The 11,931-nt window shown below is 40.7% G+C and overlaps 1 protein-coding gene across 1 annotated transcript; it reads right to left on the reverse strand.

Moving 5' to 3' along the window:
* Positions 1 to 67: 67 nt before the first annotated feature.
* On the reverse strand, positions 68 to 10,849 carry LOC146904000 (uncharacterized). Its single transcript, XM_085728209.1, has 4 exons — positions 10,765 to 10,849; positions 8,658 to 8,803; positions 6,103 to 6,949; positions 68 to 144 (listed from the first exon to the last, which is right to left on the reverse strand). The coding sequence occupies exons 1-4, from the start codon at positions 10,847 to 10,849 to the stop codon at positions 68 to 70; spliced, it is 1,155 nt and encodes a 384-aa protein (XP_085584335.1).
* Positions 10,850 to 11,931: the final 1,082 nt, after the last annotated feature.

Here is an 11,931-nt window from a genome sequence, read left to right on the forward strand (position 1 = left end):
TTTATGTTATCGAAGGGTTTTAGACAAATTAGAAATTCGTAAACATTACTAAACAACTGAAACATGTTCAATCATCACAAGGTCTTACAAGATAGTTCCCTTTTGAAATGTCAAGCTTTGGAATGTAAACAACATAGACAACAACTGGAAATAACAACAGGAAATAGAAATCCTCAGGCATAGGAAGTGGAAGGATACCCCTAGCCGTCTTGGAATCCCTCATAAGCAATCTGTCTTTCTCTTCAATTTCTTTCCTAGCCTTAGCTAATTCCCTCTTCAATGTCAAGACCTCATGAGTCTTCTGCTCATCTTTCCCATCCAAAGTCATAATCAAGTTCTCAGCCTCATAGTATCTAGCCTTCCACTGATGCTTCTCCCGGCTCTCCATAGCTAGATGCTCCTGATACATCTCCTGAGTAGGTGGAAGTAGTGGCAAAGGCATAGATGGAGTAGACGCAGACACATATCTCATGGCGGGGTAAGGCATGCCAATCTTCTCAGCTTGGTTTATCACCCATTGAGTATAGGCCTCGTGAGCAATACCGGATCTCACACCCATATGTTTCACATCTTTCTTCCGAATCTTAGACCAAGCCTCTATGAAGTCCTCCTTTATTCCCGTAGGAGCATTGGAGTAATGAAAGAAGTAAGGAGATGTAGCAAGATTGATGGGCTTATCTTTCATCGGGAAACCAAATTGTTGCAATGCGAGCTCCGGGTTATAGTTGATTCCACCCCGGGTACCAAGAAGAGGTACATTAAGAAACTTTCCACCACCGAAGATCATTTCTTTAACTCTAGCAGCGGGAGTGAGCCAAACTACTTCATTAGGAGTGAGAGCCATGATCCGCTGTGAAATAGACCAATTCTCCGGATTATCATGGAAAGACTTCAGAAGGTGCGAAATAAACCACCTATATAAGAGAGGTATGCAGCAAAAGATGTATCCACGACCCTTGCCGGATCGATCATGAATAGCATGGTATGTGTCAGCTAACAAAGTAGGAACCGGATTCTTGGAGCGGAAGATCATGATAGCATTCATGTCCACAAAGTCATCAAGGTGTGGAAAGAGAATAAGCCCATAGATAAGTAGTGCAAGAATAGCCTCAAGAGTGTCTTGACAAGTGGTTTCGAGATTGGCTTTATCAAGTAGATACTTTGAAGCGAACCCTCGGATGTGAGCTTTAGTAACAAGATTCTTGGAAACATCAGTGGTCTTGAGATAGAGATCTTTAGCAATAACCAATGGGGTAGGAGCATTCTCAAGTCCCGCAAATGGTGTCTCTTTGGCTATGGGTAAGCCGGTCAAAGAAGAATAAGCCTCTAGAGTAGGCATCAGCTGAAAATTAGGAAAAGTGAAACACCGATACTCCCGATCATAGAATTGCACTAGAGTGTGCACAAGCTTCTCATCCACATTAGTCTGGAGAATGACAAGTAATTTCCCATAACGGTGTTGGAAACCAATCGGATCCTTAACCTTGAGTGCCAAATCCCTCAAACTAGCCAAATCAACCTCCATGAACTTGTAGGACTTAGTCTTTCCCATTCCTACAATGTTTACGAATTCAATTTGTCTAAGCCCTTTGATAAATGCATGGGAAAAAAGTTTATGCATGTATGCATGTATGCATGATCACATTCAAGTACGGAGAAAACATGGTGGGTTGAGATTCAAAGTCAAGGAGTCATGGGTGGACACGGTGTCCGGTGAAACTAGGGCTTTAGGAAATAGTAACCGGGTTCTAAAAAAGTTCCCAAGTTGCAACCTCTCTTGCGTATATCATGGTACCACGAGACAACACTCGCTCCATGATTATCCGTAAGAAGGTCTAACTTGAGTGTAGTATCGCGTGACGACTAAAACTCGAGACAACACCCGGTTTAGCCTCCGCACTACGTCCTAGAAAATGGCCATGGATGGGTTTGGTTATCTACGGTTCATAGCGTCATAGAACAATTAGAAGTAAAGTGCCTAAACGCGACAACACGCGCCGACAACATCACCCCCAAAATGCCTTAGCTATGTGGGATTGATCGCATAATCCAAAACACGAGGCAACCCCCGGAATGAATTGTCGATTATATCCCTCCTAAATCCTAAGTTCACTCAGTCCGGGTGTAGGACTTTTGATATTCTCACCCCCACACGTTTGCAAGAATTTAAACATTTATTCACATAAGAAGGCAAGTAAAAGAAACAAGTAAAAAGAGCGCAAGCGTTGAAATAAAGACTAGGCGTAACTCTCGAATATCCCCAGTGAAGTCGCCAGCTGTTTTATCTTGGTTTTCGGGTGTCAAACATTGATAACGTTTGAACCTTTTTAACCTTTGATATCTCATTTTTTCTTGGGAAGGGAAAAATAAGAAAAACCCTTGAGAATCGAGGTCCGGGAGTTGTTTTCGCTACAGGAAGGTGTTAGGCACCCATAACGACTATAGTATCCTATAGGAACCATCTTTATTTTCTACGCGCGCACTCTATTTTTAAATGCTATTTTGAAAAATGATATTTACGCCTAAGAGTTTGCTAAGTGAAGAATTGGAGGGAGAAGAATGTTTGATTTTTTTGTTTTATTTGAATTGAAGGAATTTTAATTCCTTGCCTACGTACCCTTTTAAGGGATCAAATCCACTGCAGTTCTCTTCCAAAAATGTTTTTATTTTTGTTGGTTGATTTTAAGTTTGAAAATAGGAATTTTGAAGAATGGAGATTGAGAGGCCTTAAAGGCATGAGATTTTAAGAAAAAAGTGAGGTTTGATTAGTTATTTTGGAAAAAGAAGTCAAGTATGATTAATTTTCATTGAAATTTGATTAAGAAAATAAAAGAGAAAATGCAAAGGAGTTTTGACTCCTATATTTTTTGGAAAAAGTTTTCAAGTGATGTTGTTCAATTTTTTTGGAAAATTGATTTTTCTAAGTGTAAAACCTAAGCATTCATCTAAAAATTCAATCCTAAACATACATCTAAACATGCATATCCTAACCATACATCTAAAGTATCTAGGTGATGTGTGTGCATGTGTCGGTGCTTGTGTCGGTGTACATCATTAGAGTCCATTGTCCTTATTACATCATTTGCCTAGATACATGCTATGGTCTTGCAAGAAATTAAATTGCATAAAGAAAATTACAAAGTCCCTAGATTTTACATACTAAGTCTTTAAAGCTATAGAAATGAAGTGAGATGAGGAATGCTTATGAATGAATGGAACATGAAATGAAATGGTTAGTAGGATAAAGTATAATAGCATGAAAAACTATAAGCAAAAGGAACATTAAACAAAGTTGCAAAAACTTGACAAAAAGGTGACTAAACTCTTAGCAAAATATGCCTAAAATTGATCATAATAACAAGACAAGTGTATGACCTATGATCCCCATATCATGATAATGTTCAAATATTTTTATCACAATCAAAAATAGGAGAATTATGAGGACACATTCAAGTCAAGATTCATGATATATTTTAGGCATATTTGGCACTTAATTTTCACAAACAATATTCACATAACTTGTGAGACAAGTAAACTCACACAATATATTCACATGCATTAAAACACTTCAAAACAGCAAGAACCCATTGCAAATTCACACTTCACAAATCAAACATCATGTATCATGATTAGGGATCAAGAACATATACTTTCCACAAATTTTTACACACAAAACATCACAAAATAGCAAGAAAAGCATCATATTATTCGTTATCAATTTTAATATGCCAAAATCATCACAAAAAGATCACAAAATTAACAAGGAACAAACATGAAAAAATTTTAGAATTTTCAAGGACTTTTTAGACTCAAAAACATACAAAGCTTCACAAATTTTATCAAAATAGTAAACCAATGAGCAAGAAATGCTACATATATTTTCCTCAGGTTTTAACACATAAAAATACCACAAAAATGTCAAGAAAATTGTCAAGAACAAATAGAAATTTTTTTAGGAATTTTTTAACAAAGTTGGATTGATCCACCTTCCCAAACCCTAGATCAGACGGTGGGGACTCAGGGTTCAAGGACGAGCCAGACTGGTTCAGATGAACCGGTCTGGTTCACTCCCCTTTATAAACAAAAGAGGCCGGTTAAGCCTCATTTGTCCCTCTCCCTTCTCTCTCTAACTCTCTCCTTCTCTCTCTAATTCTCTCGTTCTCTTCAATTTCCGATCGTCTTTTCTGGCGGAATTGACCACCGCCGGTGATGACGGAACCCTAACTCCACCCAAAACTTTACGATCTAAAGCTTTTCACCGTTTATTTTTCATTCTAAACACGAATCAAACACCAGAAATCACAAAAGAAACCTAGATCTATGTAGATCGGAACATAAACTTTACGGTTTTTAGGTTTTTGAATCTCCTTCGTAACTTCTTGAAACGAGGCTCTAATCTATGCTATTTTCTCCACTGATTATGATTATGAGCCTGGATTTACAAAAGAAATGGTGAACCTTTGAGGATTTACATTTTTAGGGTTTCGTTTCAAACTTTTCGAATCTTTTTTGAACTTTTTCGAAAGAACAAGTTCTAAACTTGCTAATCCACGTTGTTTCACCGTTTACTTTTGTCTATGGACCTTCGATGATGATTGTAAGCGAAAACGAGAAGGTTCTTTGAATATACCTGTTGGAAACTGGAGATTCGAACCAAAAGAAAGGTGAGAAAGATGTTGAAACTTCTTCTTCGTCTCTGATGTATATTTTGATTCAAACTTCGAAAATAAATCGAAGTTTCTTCGTCTTCTCACTCTTCGTCTTTTTTTGAACTTTTCTGGTGCTTGATCCTTCTTCGTTCCTGCTTCGATCCTCTTCTTCTCTTCCCTCACCAAATCCTTCGTGATCGCAAATTCGTCTTTGACGAATCTTTGCTTGAATTGCGAAGGTGAAGATTCAGTGATGATAACCTTTCTGAGAATCTTCTATGAATTCGGATCAATTTTGTATAGTAATTGTTGAATTGAGTTTTTCGTGATGAAATTGGTACGAATTTGTGATGAATTGAGGTGGTTAGAGTGGTTTCTGATTCTGTTACGATGGTTTTTGTGGTGGTTGAGAGTTTGTTACGGTGGCTAGGGTTTGGAGAAGAGAGAGAAAGTTGTTAGGACTTTTGTGATGATGTGTCAATGATTGAATGGTATCTTTTTTTTGCATTGATGAGTGGGCCACTATTTATAGGCCAGGTGTGATATTCTGGACCAATGTGGGACCGCCACGTAATCTTGGACTGGTTTTGGACTAAACTTGACTCAAGGACTTTCCTGCAATTTCGAAAGTATCTGGACAAAAATGCAATTTTGACAAATTGGACCAATATGTAATTTTTAAAACTTAAAGGGCTAAAACTGAAACTGACAAAGACTTTATGGACTGAAATGGAAAAAAAAGAATTAGAAATGCAAACTTTAAAATTTTTAAGGACTGAAATGGAAGAAAAAAGTGCAATTTTTAGAAGTTGAGGACTTAAAATAAAAATTAAAAATAAAATTGGATTAAAATTGGTAAATGGACAATAACGTAAAGTAAAACTAATAAAAAACACAAAATAGACTAAAACAAACCAATTACTTAAATGAGGTACTTCAAAGTAACCTCTCTCTGCCAAAATTTCGTGTGAAATGACCAAAATGCCCCTAGGGACTAAAACGACTCGAAATGACTCAGATGCAATTTTAAAGTGGTTTTTAACAGGGGATTAAAGCAAGAGTTTATACAAACAAATTAAAAGACTCAGACAATTTTAAGAGATTAAACAGAACTTTAACACTGGAAATGACTAAAATGCCCCTAGGGGCTAAATTGACTCAAGATGACTCCAATGTAATTTTTTTGAAATGGATTTTAACATGAGATTGAAACAAGGACTCATTCAAACCAATTGAAAAGACTCAAACAATTTTCAAGGACTAAAATGAGTTTGAATGTAGGAAAAGACCAAAATACCCTTCTTCATGAATTTTGCAAATAATATTGAAATAAAATGCAGAGAAAGATGCAATTGACTAGAGACAAAATTAGGGTGTAACACTTTGCCCCAGCCAGCAACTTGCCCTTCTTGAACAGCTTTCTGGGCGTCTTTCAATGAGGCCATAGCAGTACCAGCTCTTCGAGGCTCCGCACCTTCGACAGTCAATCCTTGAAATGATGTCCCCTCAGCAGACCCTGCTTCAACACAAGAGAAAGATGACACTTGGCTAACCAGATACGCTTCTTCACCATGTACAGTGACAAGCTTACCATTCTTTACAAACTTGAGCTTTTGATGTAAAGTAGAAGTTACTGCCCCAGCATCATGAATCCATGGCCTTCCAAGGAGGCAACTATAAGAAGCATTAATATCCATGACTTGGAAAGTGATCTGGAATGTCTCGGGACCAATGGTAATCGGCAGATCTACCTCTCCAAGAACATCTTTACGAGATCCATCAAAAGCCTTAACCAAATAGCTGCTTCCCCTTAGAGAAATTCCATGATGGCTCAACTGTCTCAGTGTAGACTCAGGCATTACATTCAAGGATGATCCAGTGTCCACCAACACATTGGATATCATGTCAGACTTACAGTGCACTGAGATATGCAAAGCTAAGTTGTGGTGTTTCCCTGCTTCGGGGAGTTCATCGTCACCAAACCCCAAGTTATTACAAGCAGTAATGTTACCCACTATTCCATCAAACTGATCCATAGAGACTTCGTGATCAACATAGGCCTGTTCCAGTACTCTCATCAACACTTTCCTGTGAGCTTCTGAACTCAGGAGCAGAGACAAGATGGATATTTTTGATGGAGTCTGCAGCAGCTGGTCTACAATCTTATAATCGCTCTTTTTGATGAGCCTCAAGATCTCGTCCAGATTGGACTCTTCAATAGACTGGCCCGATGGGCGAGCATTATTGTCAATAGGAGGAACAACTGGTGGAGTTACTGCGACAGCAGGTATAACCACTTTCTTTTGGAACAAGGGTGGACGAACCCTTCCACTTCTCAGAGTTGTAGTTTCTTCAGCAATGTTACTAACCGCGGCTGGGGATACCAAATGCATTTCTACTCCATTCTCAATCATAGTTGCATCATACTTGTAAGGAATTGCCTTAGTAGAGGCATAAGATACCGGGCCAGGTAGCCTGATCACCAAGGGCTCGACTTTCTTTGTCTGAGATACACTTTCAGCAGGAGAATCATGGATCACTGGCACGATCACACAGACATCACTGGCAATCAAGTGTTTATCATCCATTAGGCTTTGTATATCATCTTGCACCACATAAGATTCTGAATACATTCTGAACAAGAAGCATGATCATGATTAAACAAGAAAGCTCAGCAGAGTTTGACATGTAACGACACCAAATGAGTGACAACATTATGGACATCTAAAACGGGATCCTCTCGAGGGACCCGAGCTTCTTCGAAAGCCTCGATCATATTAACAGCAGCATGGTTTGGGAGTGGATTGTCAAGGACATGAGGAACACTATTTTCAAAGGTCAGCCTTCCTCTGTCTATCAGATCCTTCACAACATCATGACCCTGAGCACCCTGATGGAATTCACATGTGAGATCCTGACGGAACCTGGGGGGCAAGGGCGTAGGCGGAGGTTTTCCCGGCCTAGTGACACAATGTCCCTTAGCAAGTAGAGTTGGGAGCAGATCAGCATACCGCATTGGTATTGGTGGAAAATAAGTCCTGGGTTGAGGACCCTGTTGTTGCTGCTGTGGAGCAGGAGGCTGCTGTTGTACCTGCTGAGCAACGGCATTAACGGGTGCTGGTGGTTGACCCGGTGGCAGAGGATATTGCTGGTAGAATGGTGGGAAGAAGGGATGTTGAGAGTACTGCATATATTGGTATGGTAAAGGTAACTGGCAGTATTAGGAGCAACAACAGCTGTAGGTTGTTTACCGGATACCATCCCTACTTCAGATTCCATTTTCTTATGATGACTGTTACCGTACTTCTTCGGTGCACTAGCTGAGGATTCACCCTTTTCAAGAACAATGATGCCTTCTCAGACAGCCTCCTCTAGACGAGTTCCCATAGTAACCAAGTCGGAGAAGTTGTTTGGTGCAGAGACTATCATTCTTTCAACATATTCCTTCTTCAAAGTTTTCAGGAATGTCTGTGTCAGTTCTTCCTCATCAAGCCGAGGAGAAACACGGGCAGCTGCCCCTCTCCATCTTTGAGCATATTCAAGGAAAGTTTCATCTGATTTCTGAGACAAGGACGTAAGAGAATCCCTATTCGGCTTCAAGCGGGTATTGAACTCATAATGACTTTCAAAAGCAGCAGCAAGTTCTTCAAAAGTGTGGATATTGTCTTTGCTCAAGCCAGTGTACCAGTCTGCCGCATCTTCTGCCAGGCTGTCTTGGAAGCAGTGAATCATCAGGGCATCATTATCTACGTAGTTGGCCATCTTTCGGACGTACCGAATGATGTGGCTGTGTGGACAAGTGGATCCATTGTATTTGTCAAAATCTGGTACTTTGAACTTCTTAGGAATCTCAAATCGGGATACCCGACATAGATCCCGAGCCTTAGCAGAAACACCATTTCCACGGCTGGCCTTGACCTCACGGAGCTCTCCAGCTAGCTCTCTCAACTGTTCTCTCATAGCCTCCACTATAGGGTCTTGTCCACGCGGAGTGTCAACATCAATCACCTGAGGCACAATGTGTACCACAGGTTCGGTAACAACACTAGTCACTTGAGGCATAGAAGTGTTTGTAGGAACGAAAGTTGTTGTGGGAATAGGCCCTTGATTGGCAACACCAGAGATACCGGCTGCAGTGTTAGGAGCAAAGAAAGCTGAGAGTCCATAAGGACGCCCATTGGGCATAACAAACCAAGCATCAGAAGCCACAGTAGACAGTGGGATAGAGGGAATCCCTTCAGTAGAAGCTGGAACAGAGGTGGCTGGTTGTTCTTGGGCAGCCATCAAGGTAGACATAGTGTCATGAGCCTTAGCCAAGTCTTCTTTCATAGCAGCCAATTCGGCACGAAGCTGAGCATTTTCTTCTTCAAAGTTAGCCATGTTTCGTCTCTTGTACAACCTTGTCTGATGAATTCTAGCTGGTTGGTAAACCTTGCGAGCACGAGCCACCTTTCAGACTGCGGCGGAAAAACCAGGAGGCAATGAGCACGAGGGAAGTTTTTTGTGACCAATGAATGCATATGATGCATGAAATGTGTAAATGCATATGTAAAAAGACTCTTTTTATGTTATCGAAGGATTTTAGACAAATTAGAAATTCGTAAACATTACTAAACAACTGAAACATCAACACCAGATGAAACATTCAAACATTACAAGGTCTTTCAAGATAATTCCCTTTGAAATGCCAAGCCAAGGGATAAACTTTGGAATGTAAACAACATAGACAACCATTGGAAACACCGACAAGAAAACAGGAACCCTCAAGCATAGGAAGTAGAAAGGTCATCCTCAGGCTCAGACTCAGACTCATAACTGCAATGTCGGGCATAGAAGTTACGGGCACCCCTAGCCCTCTTGGAATCTCTCATAAGCAGCCTATCCTTTTCTTCAATTTCCTTCCTAGCCTTAGCTAATTCCTTCTTCAATGTCAAGACCTCATGAGTTTTCTGCTCATCCTTTCCATCCAAAGTCATGATCAAATTCTCAGCCTCATAGTATCTAGCCCTCCACTGATGCTTCTCTCGGCTCTCCATAGCTAGATGCTCCTGATACATCTCCTGAGTAGGCAAGGGTAGAGGTAAAGGCATGGATGGAGTAGATGCAGACACATATCTCATGGCGGGGTAAGGCATGCCAATCTTCTCAGCTTGGTTTATTACCCATTGAGTATAGGCCTCATGAGCAATACCGGATCTCACACCCATATGTTTCACATCTTTCTTCCGAATCTTAGACCAAGCCTCTATGAAATCCTCCTTTATTCCCGTAGGAGCATTGGAGTAATGAAAGAAGTAAGGAGATGTAGCAAGATTGATGGGCTTATCTTTCATCGGAAAACCAAATTGTCGCAAAGCGAGCTCCGGGTTATAGTTGATTCCACCCCGGGTACCAAGAAAAGGTACATTAAGAAATTTCCCACCACCAAAGATAATTTCTTTAACTCTAGCTGCGGGAGTGAGCCAAACTACTTCATTAGGAGCGAGAGCCATAATCCGCTGTGAAATAGACCAATTCTCCGGATTATCATGGAAGGACTTTGGAAGGTGTGAAATAAACCACCTATAGAGGAGAGGTATGCAGCAAAAGATGTATCCACGACCCTTGCTGGATCGATCATGAATAGCATGGTATGTGTCAGCTAACAAAGTAGGAACCGGATTCTTGGAGCGGAAGATCATGATAACATTCATGTCCACAAAGTTGTCAAGATTCGGAAAGAGGATAAGCCCATAGATGAGTAGTGCAAGAATAGCCTCAAGAGTGTCTTGACAAGTGAATTTGAGATTGGCTTTATCAAGTAGATACTTTGAAGTGAACCCTCGGATGTGAGCCTTAGTGACAAGATTCTTGGAAACATCAGTGGTCTTGAGATGGAGATCCTTAGCAATAGTCAATGGGGTAGGAGCATTCTCAAGTCCCGCAAAAGGTGTCCCTTTGTCTATGGGTAAGCCGGTCAAAGAAGAATAAGCCTCTAGGGTGGGCATCAGCTGAAAGTCAGGAAAAGTGAAACACCGATACTCCCGATCGTAGAATTGCACTAGAGTGTGCACAAGTTTCTCATCCACATTAGTCCGGAGAATGGTAAGTAAGTTCCCATGACGGTGTTGGAAACCAATCGGATCCTTGATCTTGAGTGCCAAATCTCTCAGACTAGCCAAATCAACCCCCATGAACTTGTATGACTTAGTCTTCCCCATTCCTACAATGTTTACAAATTCAATTTGTCTAAGCCCTTCGATAAATGCATGGGAAAAAGTTTATGCATGTATGCATGTATGCATGATCACATTCAAGTACGGAGAAAACATGGTGGGTTGAGATTCAAAGTCAAGGAGTCAAGGGTGGACACGGTGTCCGGTGAAACTAAGGCTTTAGGAAATAGTAACCGGGTTCTAAAAAAGGTTCCCAAGTTGCAACCTCTCTTGCGTATATCTTGGTGTCACGAGACGAACACTCGCTCCATGATTATCCGTAAGAAGGTCTAACTTGAGTGTAGTATCGCGTGACGACTAAAACTCGAGACAACACTCGGTTTAGTCTCCGCACTACATCCTAGAAAATGGCCATGGATGGGTTTGGTTACCTACGGTTCATAGCATCATAGGACAATTAGAAGTAAAGTGCCTAAACGCGACAACACGCGCCGACAACATCACCCCCAAAATGCCTCAGCTATGTGGGATTGATCGCATAATCCAAAACACGAGGCAACCCCCGGAATGAATTGTCGATTATATATCCCCCCTAAATCCTAAGTTCACTCAGTCCGGGTGTAGGACTTTTGATATTCTCACCCCCATACGTTTGCAAGAATTTAAACATTTGATATCTCATCGCCGGAACAGTGAACTATCTGATACAACCCATCACAGTGGAGCGGTTGTTGGCGGAGGTGGATCGTATTGCATCCGCCAGAGTTATAAAGCTTGACGAATTGACCATTCATGTTCACCAAGGAACATTATGAGGTGTCAAGGAGGTGCGGAGAAGTGGAAGCAAGAAGAAGGGAGAAGTTAAGAATCTTCAAAAGTAAGGGGATGAAGTATGCGTTCTGAGTTTTCTCCCTTTTTCAATCCTGTGTTTTGAGTTTAAAGTGGAAAAAAAAAAGAGAAGTTGAATCCTGACGGTTATTTTGATCAAATGGCTGTATTTATTTTGACTGCATGACTGCATCAACTTTATGACTGGAGTGAATCACTGTCCTTATAAATGACCTTTGTCTTAATATCGTTCCTAGCACGCCATAATCCAGTTTGCGACGAAATTTCATTTTGAGATC

Source organism: Medicago sativa, chromosome 7, assembly GCF_051527215.1.
Source record: "Medicago sativa cultivar Bolivia chromosome 7, Bolivia_mono, whole genome shotgun sequence".
NCBI classification, from domain to species: domain Eukaryota; kingdom Viridiplantae; phylum Streptophyta; class Magnoliopsida; order Fabales; family Fabaceae; genus Medicago; species Medicago sativa.

What these genes read in the sequence shown, in the direction of transcription:
- LOC146904000 (XM_085728209.1), bottom strand. Translation starts at nt 10,849, where the DNA reads ATGGGGAAGACTAAGTCATACAAGTTCATGGGGGTTGATTTGGCTAGT. An exon ending in CAAGATCAAGGATCCGATTG is followed by an intron (nt 8,804 to 10,764) that starts GTTTCCAACACC and finishes ATGGACTCTCAG; the next exon opens with CTTTCTTTGCTCCTAACACT. An exon ending in TGCGGAGCCTCGAAGAGCTG is followed by an intron (nt 145 to 6,102) that starts GTACTGCTATGG and finishes TGTTATTTCCAG; the next exon opens with TTGTTGTCTATGTTGTTTAC.